Genomic DNA, 19,196 nt, shown 5'->3' with positions numbered 1-19,196 from the left:
CATCACCCCACAAGCAAAATAAAAAAACAACACATATACTGTAATTTACACATTTTTAATTTATAATTCTTGTATTGGATACACTGGAGCAGCCCCCCTACCCCCTCTCTCTCTCCGCTGTTTTTCTGTTTGGTTCCACTTGCTTTGTTGTGCTAGCCCTAGATCTCACACGCCAAATATATTACTAATAATTCGTATTAATAATACATACATGCACACAGAAATACAGATCCTTTTTGGCTTGAAAGATTTGGAGTTCAATAGCAAGTGGAAAACCAAAAAAAAACAGGAACCTCTCTATTCTTTGCATCATTATTCGGGTAATATTGCGTTCTTGATTTATATCTGTTCTTTCATTCTATGATGTGGGTTTGTGTTTGTTTGTAATTCTAGACGTACCCTTATGAGTAAAAATTTGAACTTTGATTGAAATTTTGGATTCTTGAAAAGATTTGAGATTAATTCTTTGATGAGGTTGTTGCATTTATGGGGATATATATTCTTTTGTCTGTTTATGTATGATGTATGTGTAGGTGATGATGGGGATTTGAAGTTGATTGATGATGGGGGGTGAGTGGATAGATTTGAGGTCTGATAAATGGGTGTGACTTTAATTTAAGGATGTTTGGGGCAACCTAGGAATCTTTATAATTGTTGTGAAGGTTGTTATTTGCTATGTTATCTTATGTGATCTCATTAGACCAATATTTGTGTACTCAAATTTTCATGTGTCTTTCTTTGCTTTTCTACTTCCTGGGAATTCTTTAGAGTTTGGATCTTTTACTGTTTAATTCTGCGGATGCTGAGGTCGAATAAAAAAATCTGTATTAACTTGATCTCTTTATAGGGCCAGTTAAAAGAAGTCATTTTGTTGGATTTTGTAATTCTGCTCTCTGTTTGAAGTGTGATCTCTTTATAGGGCCAGTTAAAAGAAGTCATTTTGTTGGATTTTGTAATTCTGCTCTCTGTTTGAAGTGGAAGGCTGATTTCCATGTTTCGTGCAGCTTATGAATATCTGATTCGTTTTAAATAGAAGATCTATGTATATGTATAGGTTATTATTCTCTTTTTCGCTATGTTAACTGGACTCTAGTATGGGAAGTGTGAATCTTTCCTTGTGTTTCTCTAACACGGGAGGCTTGTACAAGATCCAATATCATGTAACGGAAATATTAGGAGTTAAAATTCCGAATCTTAGTTTAAATCTAACTCCTCCTTATTTGTTGATTTTTCATCTTTTTGCAGCTTTGAGTTTGTTCTCATCGATTCACAGTTACTGCTTATGATTATCGGGTTGTTCAAAGAAAATACAGTGTTCTTTGGTTATTGGTCTCGGAGATTGGTCAAGAGGGTCTAGTTTTTCATGTTTTTCGATTGCTGATGTATATAGTTCCTAGATGAAGACATCTCAGGGGTGGCATTTAGGCATGAAGGACATGCAAATATTGTCAGCACCTCGCCATCGTGCTCAGTTAAAGAAACCGACATGGATAATCGTGTTGGTTTCTTTAGTTAGTTTGTTCCTAATTTGTGCTTACGTTTACCCCCCTCAAGGTTCTGGTGCTTGTTATGTATTCTCACTGAATGGTTGCAAGGGGCTTTCCGATTGGCTTCCGCCTGCGCCCGCCAGAGAATTGACAGATGAAGAGCTCGCTTCCCATGTTGTAACTAATGAAATCTTGAACACACCCCCAGTCATGCCCGAAAGCCCCAAAATTGCATTTATGTTCCTGACACCTGGCGCGTTACCATTTGAAAAGCTCTGGGACAGATTTTTTCAGGTTTATTTTTCATATTCTCGCGGATGTTCCAAGCTGTCCTTTTTTTTTTTCCTTCTTCTTCTTCTTCTTCTTCTTCTTCTTCATGTTGGTCTGTTACAACAATTTATTGACATGCCCTGAATCACCAACCTTGGCATCCCTCTTATAAGTTTAAGTAAATTATTCTCAAAAGCATCTTTCCAGTTTCCACAAATTTTGTAAGGGAATGCTCAACATAATACGGACACATTATCCGGGTACTTTATAATATAGGTTAATGTTATCAGATTAACTCAATCGTTACTAGTTTGTGTAAATTTAGTACTTACTGGGTATCTTATTGATCCTTAACTACATTTAGCATTTAAGCTTTCTCTACTGATTGTTTTATAAAACAATTTCTCTTTCAGGGTCATGAAGGCAAATTTTCTGTCTATGTACATGCATCTAAGGACAAACCAGTACATTTTAGCCGTTACTTTGTCAACCGGGAAATTCGTAGTGATAAGGTTTGTCATACTGCATTATATAGTACACTTTTTTTCCCCCATTGCCACTGATGAGATGCAGTATTTAAATTTTTTGCTTGGACTTTGTCCATTTCTTTTTTCTGATACACAAACCATTGTCACTAATGAGATACTGTATCATCAACTTTGTCGCTTGTAAGTTTTTTCATGTATGTTTCTGAATGCACTTTGTTCCTGTGAAGCAATTGAATTCATTGTCTTTTTTGGCTTTGTTGTATTTTGACATCTTCTATCATGCTTCTTTCATGGCTATTTGTATGAGATGACTCCTACACTCAAATTCCAAATAATCGAAAAAAAGCTGAATGAGAAAAGAGTTCTGTAGGTTGTGCTGCTGGCTTTTTGTGTGATCAGGCTGTTGTTTGCGTGATAAATGATTAACAGTTTAACACAGAGTCTGAGAAGAATGATTGAGAATTGGCAGCAGCATCTAGTTGATGTACAACTTCGTGCGACATCATTACTCATCAGCTCCATCGTACTATGTTTGCTTCTTTTAATTTCTTGGAATAGATTAGGCTTATCTTCTTTATGAATTTAAATGGATCTAGAACTTTGTGTAGCCTACATCATCCACTTCCTCCTTTCTTTGCAAGTGGCACAATTTGTCAATATGACTCTGACTGTTACCCTTTTTTAGTGGCATGGGTTTTGGTTGTGAATAGACCTTGAGAATTAAGTTGAGTAGCTCAAATCAGCCATGTTTATTTGATAATGCAAATTAGTATTGTTTATAGTTACTGTATTTTCTGCAAGTGTCGTCTTTTTCATTTTCTTTTTTTCAATTTAAAACATCGACCTATATTACTTGAATTCGATTACGGGCACGTATAAAGTATGGGTTTGTACATGTATTCAGAACAAGTATGTCATATTTTTTGCTAAATTTTAGTGAATTTTGAAGAACCGTCATGAAGTATTGCACCCCTGTGATACCTAATTGACGCCGCTATGTCGATGCAAATGAGCGGCTCGTGTAACATAGTTTATAGAAATACGAAGATACTTATAGCTATCTTAGTCATTTGAAGTCAGAGGTATTTATCATTTTCATTTATATGGCCGAGTTGTGGAGTAAACGTTTCTGCACTGCAGGTAGTGTGGGGAAAGATTTCTATGGTTAATGCTGAGAGACGCCTTTTAGCATACGCACTAAAAGATACTGACAATCAGCATTTTGTATTACTTTCTGACAGGTTGACATTTGATGATTTCTCTTGCTCTTTATTTTTGCAATTATGCCATTACATCATTTCTGATCATGTAGCTTATCAACTTGCAGTTGTGTACCGCTGCGTGATTTTGACTATGTTTACAACTACCTGATGTATACAAATATCAGTTTTGTAGACTGGTAAGTTAATTCCTCTGATGCTGCGTGATAGTTTATATTTCTAATCATCTTTAGAAATTATATTACTTGGGCTTAAAAGAGTGCTCTTTTTCTTTCTTCTCTCAGCTTTGAGGATCCTGGACCTCATGGAAGTGGCAGATATTATGAACGTATGTTACCTGAAGTTGAAAAGAAGGATTTTCGAAAGGGTGCACAGGTTCCTTTTACACAACATTTGCTGTTATTCTTGATTCTCTCTCTCTCTCTCTCTCTCTCTCTCTCTCTCTCTCTCTCTCTCTCTCTCTCTCTTATTTTTTGTTGAGGAATGAGTTGGACACTATGCTTGGTGCTTGTCAAGTAAACAATTAACCCTCCAACACTCTTGTTTTTGGTAATTATAGGTTTTCATTAAGTGTGTTGTTAAAAAATAAAGGATCGGATCAGTAAGAGAGAACAGATTCTCTTCTCAGGCTTTCCATTTTGTCTATGTATTACATTGGTCGTACTATTTCACGAATTATAGAGCTTAACCATTCATTTATAATTTGTTCAAAAAGCAAAGTATATTTTGGTTTTGTAATCTTTGAAGTGTTCCATGAGTTGGTTAATTGCAGTATTCTGTAGGCAGAATTCTTTTCGCCATCTTAGGTGGCCAAATATAGGAGTAGCTGTGGGCACTTCTTATAGCTTAATAGCGCTGATATGCCAATTTGAATACGATTTCTCGTTCTGATAGGTTACATTCTGAATGTTTACAGTGGTTCACAATGAAGCGACAGCATGCCCTTGCAGTTACGGCTGACAGTCTCTACTATAGAAAATTTAAGGACTACTGCAAGGTGTGTTTTTTTCTTTATCATACTTTGTCTGATGATATGTTTACGCTATTAGCTATTTTCTGGACCGCATTATTTCATTGATGTATACGATGTTGAATGCTCTACGCATTGATGTTTTAATTACATCGTTTTTTCCCACGCTGTTGATTGTTTTGGAGAACTAATTAGCATTAAAATTTCTGAAAGTTTATTGTATGTGAGACTTGACCTGAATAGAACGTAACAGATGCCAGAGAGTATTCAAATAACCAGCCCCAACTGTAATTGGGAATGAGGTGTAGTTGATAACAAAGGTGGGATTAGTCTGCTTATTGGTTTATGTTATATTCATCTGTCGCAAATAGTCCCAATTACTCCTCTTCCCTTGGATTTAAAGCATCTGTATGCCTTTGAATTGAAGCATAAAAACTATTGTTCTCTGGCATTATTTCTTTGTTTATTTCCACTTAAGTTTTTTTCTTAAATCTCTATTTGTATTGCTATTTGGAAACTACAACAATGTTTGATCATGGAATTGCTACAGGCACAATAAAACATGCTTGTATCCATAGACTTTTAAAAATTCCTCTACGACTACGTTAACCATTATCTCCACTACCCGCTTTCTTTTCTTCTGGCCTTTTTTGTTTGTTTGTCTAGATGTGAATTTGGTTCATTTTCATTAATCACTTGCACTTTTGCCTCTAATAATGCAACAGCCAAACATGGAGGGTAATCGGAACTGCTATTCTGATGAGCACTATCTACCAACCTTTTTCCATGTGAGTAGTTTTCTTCACCAGCGCGTCTTCTAGTCTTCCTGTTTTGATCATTTCCAAACTAACTGGTTTTCTTCTTATAAATTTTCAGATGCTTGACCCAACTGGAATTGCGAATTGGTCAGTAACACATGTTGATTGGTCTGAAGGGAAGTGGCACCCAAAATCATACGTGCGCAAAGATATTACTTCTGATCTTATGAGAAACATAACAGTAAGACTAACTTCCCTCGACATGCATACGTTTATGCCACTTATTCTTTTTTTATTACTTCTAGTCTTGTTTCCAATCATGACACGATTTAACGTTTCTCCTCACTGTTTCTTCAGTCTATTTCAGAGAATGTGCATGTCACAAGTGACGCAAGGGTAAGAATAATTACTCTAACACTTCCCTTGCATTGTCTCACTAGAAAGCTACATTATCTGATAGATTCCCGTGTTATTTTCCTTATTGCAGAAGGAAGTTCAAATTAGGCCATGTTTATGGAACGGAAACCAACGACCATGTTACTTGTTTGCAAGAAAATTCTTACCTGAAACTCTAGATAGCTTGTTGCAGCTTTATCCCAATTATACGTCCATTTAAGTGGGTTGATAACATCCACGCTGATTCTTTGGTCGATTCAATCCGACCCCCCTTCATCATCCATTTCTTGTGTATCTTCCAGTGTTGTAAAGCGCCCCCTCTTTACAGAAAGGTTGAGTTCGAGTGCTGCCCCCAGAAACCAGGCATCTTTTTGAGTGCACGGGTTTTACTGGCAGACGCGATTAGGGCGACTGTATTAAAACCCGAGGAATGTTGAACCAAATTGCCCTGAGTCGTCGTTCTTCCCTTTGGGGGTAGGTGATTTCATGTTTAGTTTTCTTCTCAGTTTTGGGCTATTTTTGTTATATTGATCTTAGTATTGGGGTTAAGAAATTTTTGGGGACTTATTAACTGCAACACTGTATTGTTGACCTTTGTAGAAATTGCAAATATGGCCCTTATTTAAAGAAAACTGTTACATTTCAGTTTTGGTAAATTTTTGAATCAAATAGAAATTTCAGAATCTGAAATGTGATTTGTGTATGGAAATGATAAATCAGGTGCTGTGAACAATTCTTTTTTTCTTCCCTTTTGCCTGACCTGTGTTTAAAAATCTTTAATCACTCTTGTTCAGAAGTACCATCTCTTAAATCTTCCCTTTTGTTTCATTTTCAAGTTTCTCATATATACAATTAATAGGAGATAACAAAAACTTGAGCTTTTGTCGCATTTAATTTCCCGTTTGGCCATAGATTTTGGCTTCTTTTTTTTCAATTTTTTTGACAACAGTGTTTGTTTCTGGAATATGATCAGATTTTGAAAAAAAGATTGATTTTTTTTTCTAAGTTCCCAAAAACTGGTGTAGGGCAGGTTTTGGAGAAAACATTTTCTTCCACTCACAAAATTTCTAACTTTTTTTTAAATAAAATGCATGTCTTACACAATTTCAACTTTCAATTTTTTTTTTTCGGGTTTCAATCATATCTATGTCCAAACGCTAGGTAAGAGTATGGCCGAGAAGTTAATGATGTGTTGGTGGTTGAACCTTGCAAAATTAAAATTAGAAATATGTAGCTTGTAGATAGTATTCATTATCAGTAGACATTGTATGAAACATTATCTTATACAATATGGAAAAATTATCATATCATTACCTGTGAGGCTTAGAATTTGCATAGGATACAACGAAACTGTAAGAATTCATATTCTCTTCTCCCCATATAAAAGGAATTTAGTTTTACCTCAAACAAGGGAGAGTACTGTGATAATTCCAGTGATGGTTTTTATTCTTCCTTCTTTTTTTGTTTTTTTTGGTTGATTTTTTGGAGAGTACTTCTAGTAAAGAACTTTTTGATGAACTTTTAAAATTTCTGGAAATTTTTAAATTGTGTCGTAACGATTTTGAGATAAATATTTTTTAATGCACCCATTATGCGTGGGCAATCAATTCTCAAAATAGAAAGGAAAAAAAAAGAAATTATGTATTCTTTAACGAATTCCTAATTTGTAATGGAGACGTAAAATATCCTATTTAGGAGTTGTTATTGTGTCAAAATTTGGTTAAGAAGAATCCTAGTCCTACACTCCTACTTACCTTGAATTATGCAAAAAGTGCTATAAATCCTGACTAAAACGAAACTTTTTTTCGTATTCCAAAACTAAGAAGATTGCCTAGCAATGGAAGTTCAAAGATCCAGTGTAATTATATTCATCTCATCGACTATTGCATGGAATGTAGAAGAAGAAATAGAAAATTGCGTACACCTTTCGTTTACTCCAATGTCCAAAGAAGTGTTTGAAAAAAGTTATAGGGCTATCGATAAATGCAGTATCAGAATTCGGACTTCTAAACCTTAGTAACAAATAGATGGCTAGTATCAGAATTCCACAAAACCCTAAAACAAGTTCCAATTTTCAGCAACAATGAACAGTATTAAGCATAGTCTACTTTAGACTGAATACCTCACTCAATCTTGCCTTTAGATTTCTTGAGGTTTTCTGCACAAGAACTATATGCCAGTGGGAAGACTAATAAAATCTGAGCTGCAAACGGAAGGGTTCTTGAAATTAACCATGAAAGAATAAACATCAAACTGGAGTTTTTCCCGCCCTCTATAAGGGGGAAATTTATGCACACCATGTTTAAACATCAAACCATGAAAGAAGACCAATAACGAAATTATACACGCACACCATTTTCTCTTGACTAGCGCGAGCAGCTTTCTTCAAATTAACATTCAATCCCAGCTGCAGCAAGGAGAAGGAACTCATAAGGATGCTTGAACCAGATCAATGATGTCTAAGGCAACACAAGACAACATAATGTAATAAGTGGGTTGCAGACTTCTTTGACTATATTCTTTAAATTTTTTAACAATATCATCACTTTGTAAATTATAAATATATTTCAAGAGGCAATGTAAAAGAAGAGAAGAAATGGAGCACATAAAATAAAGAACGAAATTTAAACTGATTTCCGAGCAATAATTTGAGAGTGTTCGAGTCTTACCGACAATTATCAGTGATGACACTAAGGCAATCATTTCCCATGCTCTCTTGCTCTTCTTGAATTTCATTCACAGATTTTGCAGCGGAAATACTGCATTCATGCAACTCTATTGATGCCAAGGTACAAATTTCCCCCAAGTCTTGAGGGATTTCCTCCAGGTAGTAGCATCTTTTCAGAACTAGGCGTTCCAGCCTTGGGAAGTTAACACTGCTAGCTTCCCAGTGCTTCAGATTTATTGCGCTGATTAGGAGAAACTTAAGTTGATTGAAAACTTCTTCATCATTTAATTTCCATACATCACCATCAAATCCATTGTATTTAATCTTAAGCTCTTGGAGGTTTGGCAACATTACAATGTTTGCCATGTCTTCCCATGGTAAACTAGTATAACTTAAAGTCAACCTCTTCAGACATACAGGCAAAGCGAATTTACTTGGGATCCGGGGAAGTTGTAGTCCGTCGCCATTGAACTTCAACATTTCAAGTTCTTTTAAGCAGGAAAGGCTATTTAGGTACTGGGACATCTTCCTTCCCTCGCATTCCTCCCAATCTCCGTGAACTTTCAACCTCTTAAGATTTGGAATAGCAGAAAACAATTCAGAAGTACAGCTGGACAAACATAGACAAGAAAGTCGCTCCAGATTTTGTAGCTTGAAACCAGGCTTTACCTCTCTTGACGTAATAGGGAAAGAAAAGAAGTCAGTCACGTGAAGATGCCTTAAATGTTCTATTTGCCAAATTGTCTCAGGTACTCTTGACGTATATAATCGTTGGTGATGAAAAATCAAGGTCTGCAGATTATAAAGCTCAGACACTAACCTGTGAATATTATCTTCACAGTATAATTCAAGGTATCTGAGATGTACTAAATTTGTTATCACAACTGGAAAATTTTGAAAGCAACAATTATGGATTGCCAACACTCTTAGCAGTTTGAAGCGCTCCAAAAGAGGAAATCGACTTAATCCATGGAAGAAGTGCACTGTTCGAGTGAATGATGAGTCCCGGAAAGCAGCGCCATAAGCATATGAATGGATACTATAGCGACGAACACGAAGCTTCCTTGCCGAAGGAATAACTTGCAGGAGTTTCTCCTTCTCAGCTTCTCTTAAAATCAAGTCACGAATCAGATCATGGACACCACAGGTTTTCCCCTCGCCATTAAATCTCCGCTTTCTAACCATTATCAGATTCCTACTAACAAGATCCTCCAAACAATCTTTTCCCACAAATTCTTCCAATAGAAAACCCTCAGAAACCCATAAGTTGATCAATGTCTCAATGTTAACCTCACTATCTTCTCGGAAAACTCCCATATAAAGGAAACATGGTTTAAGATGATTAGGTAAGTAATTGTAACTCATAGCTAGCACTCCTAGACATATATCTGATTCATTAGCAACAACCTTACTTACACTTTTGGCAACTTCTATCCAACTTTCTCGCGTTCTAGCAATTTTAGAGAGATGCCCTGCAACCACTAGAATAGCTAAAGGTAGTCCTTGGCATTTTTGTGCTACTTGCCTCCCGAGAACCTCTAATTCAGGAGGACAAACATGTTCTACCCCAAACACCTTTTCATTAAGTAACTTCCAACTTTCATCTGAATTGAAGAGTCTCATCTCATGAGGAGTGCTGTTAGGGTCAGCTTGCATAGCGAGATCTTTAAGCCTACTAGTCAAAATAATTCGACTCCCACAGTTGTCGTCTGGAAAAATTCTTGTCATAAGTTCCCAGACTTCACTACTCCAGATATCGTCCATGACAACAAGATACCTCCGACCCTTTAACTTTTTGTATATCGCTTCCATCAATTCATCATCAGTCGATGTTTTTATCTTATTTGTCAGCTGAGAAAGAAAAGAAACAACACCCAACAACAAAACTCTAACCCGATATTCTTGAGATACTGTCACCCAAATATGGATGTCAAAACGATGCCTGATTTCAGGATCATCGTATGCTTTTTTAGCAAGTGTCGTCTTGCCGATACCACCCATTCCTAAAATAGACACAATTTCTCGGGTTGAAGGGGGCCCGGTTAATCTTCTCTTAATTTTCAACAAATCGTCCTCAAGACCTACAACAACATTTTCTAGATTCAGATTTGCAACTTGTCTAGATGAATGACCAAGCAAGGAATCACGTGTTTGCAGTTCCTCATTTGTAGGATCACCATAGCCTTGAAGTTCATTTGTACCAAAATTACTTTCCATCACATTCCTCTTCACAACATCAATCTTTTCTATAAGTCGAGACAAGGTTTTGCGTAATGCCTTTTTTTCCATTGTTTCATTAAGGACATTATTTTTACCAAACCTGCATCCCATCACCTCCCTCTTTAGTGCATCAAGTGTTCTTAATAAAATCTTGGATAATGCGTCTCTTTTTATTGTTTCATATATCTTTAGTTCAATCACATCTTCTGCTTCTTCCACCGCTTTTCTAATTAATCTCTCCAATTCTTCAACCTTTCCACAATCTTTACTTCCCTTGCTAGTGTTCTCAACAAAGTTTTGAAAATATTCAAGACTATCAAGGAGAGAGTCCATCAATGTTCTTGTTTCATCACTTACCAAATGTGGCTTTCGCTGAACGAGTTGCTCCAAAGTTCGTATAAGAGAAATCACAGCAACATAAGCCATCTCTATCAATTAGATTCCTAGATCAAACAAATCATCAATTTAGAGAATAGCAACAGTTAATAAAGAGTTCCAAGCCTCATCAAATGCTTACCTAGATTTTGTTGTTAAATAGAGGATGTGAGAAATCATAAAACCAGATCTCCCAAATAAAGAAGAAATGAAACTGAAAGGTGAACTATGACTGTTCTTGAAACCTGAAAAGAAGCCCAGCTACGGTTAGATCAATGTGTTCTCTTTTACTTCATTGAGAGCAGAAAAAGCAGGAGAGTATTAGTAAGAGTTTTAAGCCTCAAATATATTACCTGGCTTTAATTGGGAAGAAGTACTACTGCAGATTAAGACCAATAAATTCTAGCCTGCAAAATCGAAATTTCTGCTCTGAATGAATGCACTTTGATGCTGAAAGAGAGGGTTAGAAATCAGAAAACTGTACTTTTGCCCAATTAATATAAGAATATAAGATGATGATTAGAGTGGTCTTTTTCAAGAGCAGTCACGAAACTGTCCAAAGGCCAGTCTTTTTCTATTAATTCTGTCTTCTACTATAGGTGGTAAAGCAAGTGAAGCTTCGTTGACATACCTGCTTGCTAATTAAGGGTAAATCTGGTAAATCATTCTATTTTTCTGCTCTTGTGTAGTACTTTGCGCAGCTAAATATTGCATTTCTTGATAGATTGACAAAAGAGGCAAACACACTTTTGTTAACTACACAAGAGCAGCCCCACGTGGCCTATCGTAAAGGCTAGTTACACCACAAACCTTAATTTTATATTCCCTCCCCTTCGACTTAGATAAGGGAATTAAAAAAAAAAAATATAATGTTGAAATATATGATCCTAAAAGCTTTTGTGTATCTATAAAAGTTTTTCGTTAAAGATAAAGTGGATAAAATAAAAAACTTAAAGTTAAATTGTTTCAAATATAAAAATATATTATTCTTTTTGAAAAGAACTAATAAAAATAATGTATCATTTAAATTTAAATTGAAGCAGAGGAAGTATGAACTATGAACTAGAAAAAGAGGCAACGAAGATAACTCGTGCAAAGGAGTAGACGTATTTTAAGGACTTGAAATATATTTGTAACCCCTTTAGATAATAACAATTTATCATGGGATACCAGGAGACGGTTTCTCTCTTCGGCATTGTATCAAACAGATGGTATGCAACTTTTGTTTCCGAAAATTTTGCATACATACATTGGTATATGAGATGAATGACATTTGGATTCTGCATAATACCCATATGTAGAATTCCAAAATTGAAAAGCAGTTATTCAAAGGAGATAAAACGGAAGTTTATGCTCCTAGCAATTGAATTTGATGATAAATAAGTTTTGGTAACTGGAATCGATTCCAACTTCTAATAAGTTGAAGTCACAAAAAAGAACATCCAAAATCGCTGCTGCATCCAAAAATTTTATGATTGGGTTCTGACTCTAAATGGGTTTTGTAGGAAAACCTTAACAAAAATTCTGGACTATTAGTGCTCAGAGTAAAAGAATATGGATGAGTCTGATCTCAAACTCAAAGATAGTGGAGTATTTTGAGCCAATCTAAGAAGTAGCCAAAAGTGTAAGTAAGTTTGTTGCTAATGAATCAGATGAATGTTTAGGAGTGCTTGCTATGAGTTGCAATTACTTACCTAATCTTAAGATTGCAATAACTAAGAAGTTGGAAAAATATAATCAATATATTAAATTTTTCTTGAGCACAATGATCAATCAAGAGAGTCACAATCTATCCTTGTGAAGGACATCCTCTGTAATGTTAGACTCAATGCTAATATAGAAAAATTGGTGTAAGCCCAAACACAAGTACGTAGGCTAAAAGAATAGTTTTGTTTTTCTAACACTTTTATCGACAAGTCGACAAGCAGAAATAGTCAGGTGAATAAATATTTTCGGCAAGCATATTTTGGTCAGTAATATTTGAAAAGCCTTGAAGATCCCGAGTGAGAATTCCATTGGCGTAGAATCACCCTGAAGTTTGGCTCCATCACCCGAGGATTTATTGGTTAAAAGCATATATTTGGTCAGTAATACTTATCAACACAACATGAAAAAGATTTACCTATTTGATGAACAATTGAAATATACTTCCTCTTGTCCCAATTTATGGGGCGGAGCTTGAATTTCGAGAATCAAACTTTTTGATTTTGATCGTAAATTCGGACATAGAATCTTTAAACTTTTTGAAATAAAAATTATATATTTGAAAACTGATCACGTTCAACTCTAGTCCTAAAAAGGATAAGCGGTCGCTGCAAATATAATCCAGTCTAAAAGTCCGGAGTCGAATGCCACAGAGAACTAAGGCTTGGCTACAATTCTTCAGTACTGTTAAGAAATACAAGTTCAAATAATTTCCTAGTTATAAAGATTGTAATTTTTATTTTAAACTAAGTAATTAACAGATACAAAAAGTAGTAAAATTATTAACCAACAAGACTAAGGAGATCTAGAGTTATGATTTTTCCAATTGTCGGAATTCTCCTCCGCTACGTTTTCTATAATTTCGCCTAAGTATTCTCTACCGATCGTGAGTACTTTGGGTGTCGTAATTCTCTTCCGAGCAATTACAACAATTTACTAGACATATTCTTCCGAACTACGTTAGCTGTCACTAATTCACCACTCACTAAGATCGCACCAAGGTTTCGTTATTCCTAATCCCACCTTTAAACCTTCCGTATTGATTCATCATATACGTTGGGAGTGATGTTGTTCAACAACTACCTAAATATGTATCATTTTCCAAGCAATACATACTAAATAGGCACAATCAATTGATGGCCATTCAATCAACAACAATAAACACGTAGTTGAACAAGTAGAGAAATCCAACGGCTTAATTATATAAATACGTAGTAAGAATTCATCCTACAAAAGGTTCCATAAAAATTCTAGATAACAAATTAGTTATTCATAATAGTATGCAAAACTACAATACTTGAATTCATAACCAATAATGAAAATATGAAGAATGAAGTGAAAACTCGTAGAAGAATTCTCCGCCTTGCCTCCTTCAGTCGATAATCCTCTCTAAAAACGTACGAAAACCCTCCCTTCAAAAGTGTATTTAAGGACTATTTATATGTGATAGGGTTTGCATGGGGCGAAATAATACAAGCCCACTTTGGAACATCCCTTTTAGGTTAGCTTGTTCACTCTCTCGTGCGCACGTGAGAGTGAACGAGCGTAGTGCTTCTCTTTTTCTTTTCCTTCTAGGCCTTTCGTGCACTTCCATGCCTTTTTGCCATAATCCGTTATTTTTTTCTCAAGCTTTTCCTTGGCTAGCTCGTTCACTCTCTCGTGTGCACGCGAGAATGAACGAGCAAAGTTCTTCTTTTGTCTTTTGGTCCCGAATCAACTTCTTTTGCTCATTTTTCGTCCAACTTGCTCCTACACATAAGAATGCATGTAATGAGCATAATTCACTATAAAAACTCATGTAACCTACCGTAACCACACAAGTTATGAGATGAAAGTACACCAAAAAATATGCATTTTTGGCCGTTTATCAATACCCCACACTTAAACTCTTGCTCGTCCTCGAGTAACTTTCAAAATTAAGCACAATGGCAAGAAACAAATTTTTGAAATATACTCAAGCATCATACCAATGACAATGGCTTATACCAACACTTAGAACTTAACATAGGAACTATTGACATCTTTCTTCAAAAGTAGATACATGCCAAGACTATTTAAAATATTTGTGCGACTTCTTCTAACATCCTACCCTCAAGAGATGACTCTAATACATTCCTTACTATGACTCACTTATTGTGTCAACTCAAAATACCTGGACTTTACCAATCCTTTGTAAATCATGTGCCCTTAACACAAACAAAGAGAGAAATTAGTCCACACACTTAAATATGCATTCAAGTATAATTTAAGGACTTACAAATCGAAAAGAATTCGCTCACTCTCTCAAAGATATTCATGTGCATCCCGAGGTTGTTCCATAGGCTTGCCCGTAGTGTATGCCTCTACTAATTTAAGCTTGTGAAGTCTAGGATCAATTAGGTCTTTCCAGGTTGAAATGTAGGTGATCACGCCCAACAATGCCTTATAAAAAGGACTAACCGGTCGTTGCAAATATAATCCAATTTACAAGTCCGGAGTCGAATCCCACAGAGAACTAAGGTTTAACTACAACTGTTCACTATCACCAAGAAGACAAACTTGAACAATTCCTAAGTTATAAATATTAAGATTCTTATAGCTAACTAATTTACTAATAAACTAAAGCAGTAAATTAACAACTAAAGATACTAAGGGTTAAAGACTAAATTCAGGAGATCTAGAGTTATGATTTTCCCAATTGTCGGAATCCTTCTCGATATGCCTTGTATAATTTCTCCTAAGTATTCTCTACTGACCGTGAGCACTTTAGGTACCGTAATTCTCTCTCAAGTAACTACAATAATTTACTAGGCATATTCTCTCGAACTACGCTAGTTGGCTTTATCAAGCCGCTCACTATGGCCACGTCAAGGCTTTGTTATTTCTAAACCTACCTTTAAACCCGCTTTATTGATTTCTCATATACATTAGGAGTGACATTGTTCAACAACCACCTAAATATGTATCCTTTCTCAAGAAACACATAATAGATAGGCACAGTCAATCGATGGCCATTCAATCAACTGAAATAAGCACGTAGTTGACAAATAGATAAATTCAAAGGTTAAATTATATTAAAATATAACAAGAATTCATCCTCCAAGAGGTTCTATCAAAACTTTAGATAATTAATTAGTTACTCATAATAGTATGTAAGACTACAATACTAATAGTCATAACCAACAATGAAAAGAATGAAGAAGAAGGGGAAAAACTCGTTATTAAATCTTCCTCCTTGATCCTAGCGTATTCTTGCCTCCTTGGGTCTTGTCTTACCCTAAAGCAGTGTCTCAGTCCTCAAAATACTATTTTTCATGTATATATACCAAGTAGGGTCGGGCCCAAACAATTATACCTTTTCCTACGTGATAAAGGACATTTTTCCTGGACAGGACGTGCGCACTTGGCCGCACACTTTTCACACTTTCTGCCCCATATGCGCGGTTAGTGAGCGGCCGCGCACTTGCCGCGCACGTTTCTCCCTGTTCTGTTGGGAATTTTAAAACACGTAAAACATGAAAGTTGTAACTCTTTGAATTAGCTTTCCAACCATATATTGTGGAGTCGAAATGGAGTTCTAGTCGAAACGTTACTCAAACTTAAAAGATCCAAATCACTTGAATTCATTCCATACCATCTACATAGCTCGAAATCACTCCTACAAGGCATAAAACACCCAATTAGTACAAAACACTAGCGATTAAAGCTCAAACTCAACTAAAGTACAGTAAATTATAGTGTAGTAAGTGATTAAAATACGTAATTATAGCCTATCATCAGTAGGCTAAGGGATGGGTAAGATATATTTGGGTATAGTGACTAACCCTCCTAAGCACTTTAATACACTACACTTAACTTTCAAATACATACTCTTCATGACCAATTCAAGCAATACCACGAAATCATATACAATTTGGCCCTTCTTCTTTAAGCACAACTATGCATTCACTAGCTCAGATTAAGAGGAATAGGAGGTGTATTTTCTATTTTTTTCATTTTTTTTCAACACTCTCCATATTTGGGTTGCCTGGCTAATGATCATTCAAAACATACGTGTACCTTTTGGCCTTTCTGTGGTTCCACTCAAATGCTACCTCAACTCTCACCTTACTCTTCTAGCGACTTAAGTGCTTTCGGAGGTAAAAGTTCAAAAGATCTAATTAAGAAAAAAAAAGGGAATTGGTTTGTAATGTGGATGCCAAAGAAAAGATTTATAGGCTCAAATGGGCTATCTAAGGATTAATTTTATTTATGGTGGTATACTAGCTCAATGGACAATCAAAGAAATGCCTATATCATCTCCAAGACTCATAAAGATTACTTATTTCGTTTCGAATAACACACGGGGCAAGTTCTAGACTAACACAAGATATCACAGAATATAATCAAGACCTCACATCACACAATGCATATAATTCACTCAGGACGGTTCAAACCCGACACTCTAGTTAAATAACTAAGCACAACATCCTATTAATTCAACACATGGAAAGTAATCATAGGAGTTAATTAACAAATGAAGCGTTAAAATAAAGTCACATATATTCTCAAGGCATGTGGCCACATAGAACACGAAAAAGATAATCAGCTCTAAGTCCCGGCATAAAACATGTCAAAAAGCGTATATACTCAAGTTCTTCCATTCCATTATCAATTCTACAAAAGAAAGAAATAAAAAAAAAATTGCATTTTTTTAATGTAGACTTTACTCCCTCAAGAAGACTGTTTAAGAAATCCATCGTCAGAAAAAGTCCAAAACTTTTATGAAAATTTTACCTACAAAAAAAACTGCTACCCGGTTCAAAGAGTCATCTCTTGGAAAAGAACTATGGCCATAAGAAAAACCAAGATGGATTATTTCTACCTAATTATTTTTTATTTTTTTATTTTCTTCAACACATATATAATAACACAACTAAAATAGCACAGGAACACCGAAACAGTCTAGTCACCCCACACTTACAATTATGCATCGTCCCTAATGCACATCCATAAATACAAGTGGATAAAAGAAACTCCCGGGCAGGCCGAAGGCCGATGCATTAACAGCTCATCGGGTACTCAGACTTCTCCCAGACTTGGTTCTTTGTGCGGGCACCCTACACTTAGTTCTGACCATCTACCTTGCTTTTGCTTTCTTCCAATAGCCTTACTTCCCATGATCCTAGAGAAATCAAAAACAACACTGCAATAATAAAAAAAAATAAAAAAAATAAAAGTAATAGAAAACAGTAAAGCTGGGTTGCTTCCCAACAAGCGCTTGATTTAACGTCGCGGCACGACGCATATCACTTTTTGTCTCTACCTCGAGCTTATGAATTGAACCCCCAAGTTTTGCTTCAAGTTTATGATTATGCTCCTGGGGCGGTACAAATTCTTTCAAGCCAAAGTTTAAATAAATTTTCATGCACTTTTTGGCTCTCGACCGAGGAGTGTCACCTTGCCTAGATGGCCTTGAAAATTTCAAAATATAAGGCTCAACGACTTCTGCCCTTGACTCCTTTTTATGCTCATAAGGATCAATTTTTATTTCACCATCTGAACATAATATAGAGCTGTGTTTGGAATGAGGTCCAACACGCTCAAATACATGAACTTCAAAATTGTCAACCTCCTCAACAGTCAACACCAATCATACTAGAGTCAACTAAATTTGTATCTTCAACGTCCCTGGTTGCCTCTAGTATTACTTCTTCAACATCGGCATCCTCAAATTCTAGTTGGTTAGATTGTTGGTGTTCTACTCTGATCTCTTCCATTAGAACCAAAATTTTAGTATCTAATTCATTCTCTTCTTGGCTACTATCCATAATATTGGCTCGTTGAGCATTAAATGCTTCAACTAGTTGACTCACTTATGCCTTCAGGTTGCGAATAGTAGCATCTTGCCTCCGTATGTGCAGTTGTTTCTCATTATTTTATTCCACAAGGCACCTTAGCATATCCTTGATCTCTTTCAGGTCATCATCCCTGGGTTCTTTGTTCCTATTAACTTCACAAGAAAACGAAGAACCATCAAAGTGAGGGGTTGGGGAAGATAGGAAGTATAAGCACAAACATGAAAGTGACCATCTTGACCACCACACATATCACATATATTCCACACGTAAGATTGAGTTGGTGCACATAACTCGATCTTGAAAATATTTTGACAATTTTGCCATAGGTGGTTTCCTCCACAATACACACAAAGAAGATCAACAGTAGAATTACCAAGATCAAAACATCCATAATTTCACGATGCCATATTTCTCAAATTGACAAGTAAAATTTTTTTTAAAAAAATCAAATACAAGAAAACAATAATAAGAGTTCAAACTTGAAACCTTGCAATATACACATACAACTACATAGTTAGCTCCCTAGAAACGACGCCAAAATTTGATCACGCCCGACTTTAGTCCTAAAAAGGATAAGTGGTCGCTGTAAATATAATCCGGTCTAAACGTCTGGAGTCGAATCCCATAGAGAACTAAGGCTTAGTTACAATTATTCAGTACTGCTAAGAAATACAAGTTTAAATAATTTCCTAGTTATAAAGATTGTAATTTTTATTTTAAACTAAGTAATTAACAAATACAAAAAGTAGTAAAATTATCAACTAACAAGACTAATGAGGTCTAGAGTTATGATATCCCCAATTTTCGGAATTCTCCTCGCT

General features: G+C 35.7%; 2 protein-coding genes across 3 annotated transcripts; one reads left to right on the top strand and one right to left on the bottom strand.

The window, feature by feature from the left end:
- The first annotated feature begins 11 nt into the window (after positions 1-11).
- LOC107830458 (glycosyltransferase BC10) lies at positions 12-6,221 on the top strand. The gene is made up of 11 exons (XM_016658022.2): positions 12-320; positions 1,246-1,781; positions 2,171-2,269; positions 3,386-3,486; positions 3,573-3,644; positions 3,750-3,840; positions 4,382-4,462; positions 5,161-5,223; positions 5,312-5,434; positions 5,551-5,589; positions 5,681-6,221. The coding sequence occupies exons 2-11, from the start codon at positions 1,398-1,400 to the stop codon at positions 5,807-5,809; spliced, it is 1,182 nt and encodes a 393-aa protein (XP_016513508.1). The 5' UTR covers positions 12-320; positions 1,246-1,397; the 3' UTR covers positions 5,810-6,221.
- Positions 6,222-7,786: 1,565 nt separating this feature from the next.
- Positions 7,787-11,572, bottom strand: LOC107830457 (putative late blight resistance protein homolog R1A-10). Of its 2 annotated transcripts, XM_016658021.2 has the most exons (5): positions 11,484-11,572; positions 11,206-11,259; positions 10,995-11,097; positions 8,259-10,920; positions 7,787-7,996 (listed from the first exon to the last, which is right to left on the bottom strand). In XM_016658021.2, exons 4-5 carry the CDS (start codon positions 10,901-10,903, stop codon positions 7,987-7,989), a joined length of 2,655 nt encoding a protein of 884 aa, XP_016513507.1. In that variant the 5' UTR covers positions 10,904-10,920; positions 10,995-11,097; positions 11,206-11,259; positions 11,484-11,572; the 3' UTR covers positions 7,787-7,986. The 2 variants fall into 2 exon arrangements, with proteins under 2 accessions (XP_016513507.1, XP_016513505.1); XM_016658019.2 differs by lacking the exon at positions 11,484-11,572 and having other exon boundaries at positions 7,787-8,048; positions 11,206-11,398.
- Positions 11,573-19,196: the final 7,624 nt, after the last annotated feature.

Source organism: Nicotiana tabacum, chromosome 9 (assembly GCF_000715075.1).
Source record: "Nicotiana tabacum cultivar K326 chromosome 9, ASM71507v2, whole genome shotgun sequence".
NCBI lineage: Eukaryota > Viridiplantae > Streptophyta > Magnoliopsida > Solanales > Solanaceae > Nicotiana > Nicotiana tabacum.
The sequence above is the reverse complement of the archived record's forward strand: the minus strand, read 5'-3'. Positions and strand labels throughout refer to the sequence as shown.

Bases quoted from the DNA above. Each gene is read 5' to 3' on its own strand.
- LOC107830458 (XM_016658022.2), top strand. From the start codon at position 1,398: ATGAAGACATCTCAGGGGTGGCATTTAGGCATGAAGGACATGCAAATA. The intron at 1,782-2,170 runs GTTTATTTTTCA...TTTCTCTTTCAG, and splicing joins TCTGGGACAGATTTTTTCAG to GGTCATGAAGGCAAATTTTC. The intron at 5,435-5,550 runs GTAAGACTAACT...CTGTTTCTTCAG, and splicing joins ATCTTATGAGAAACATAACA to TCTATTTCAGAGAATGTGCA.
- LOC107830457 (XM_016658021.2), bottom strand. From the start codon at position 10,903: ATGGCTTATGTTGCTGTGATTTCTCTTATACGAACTTTGGAGCAACTC.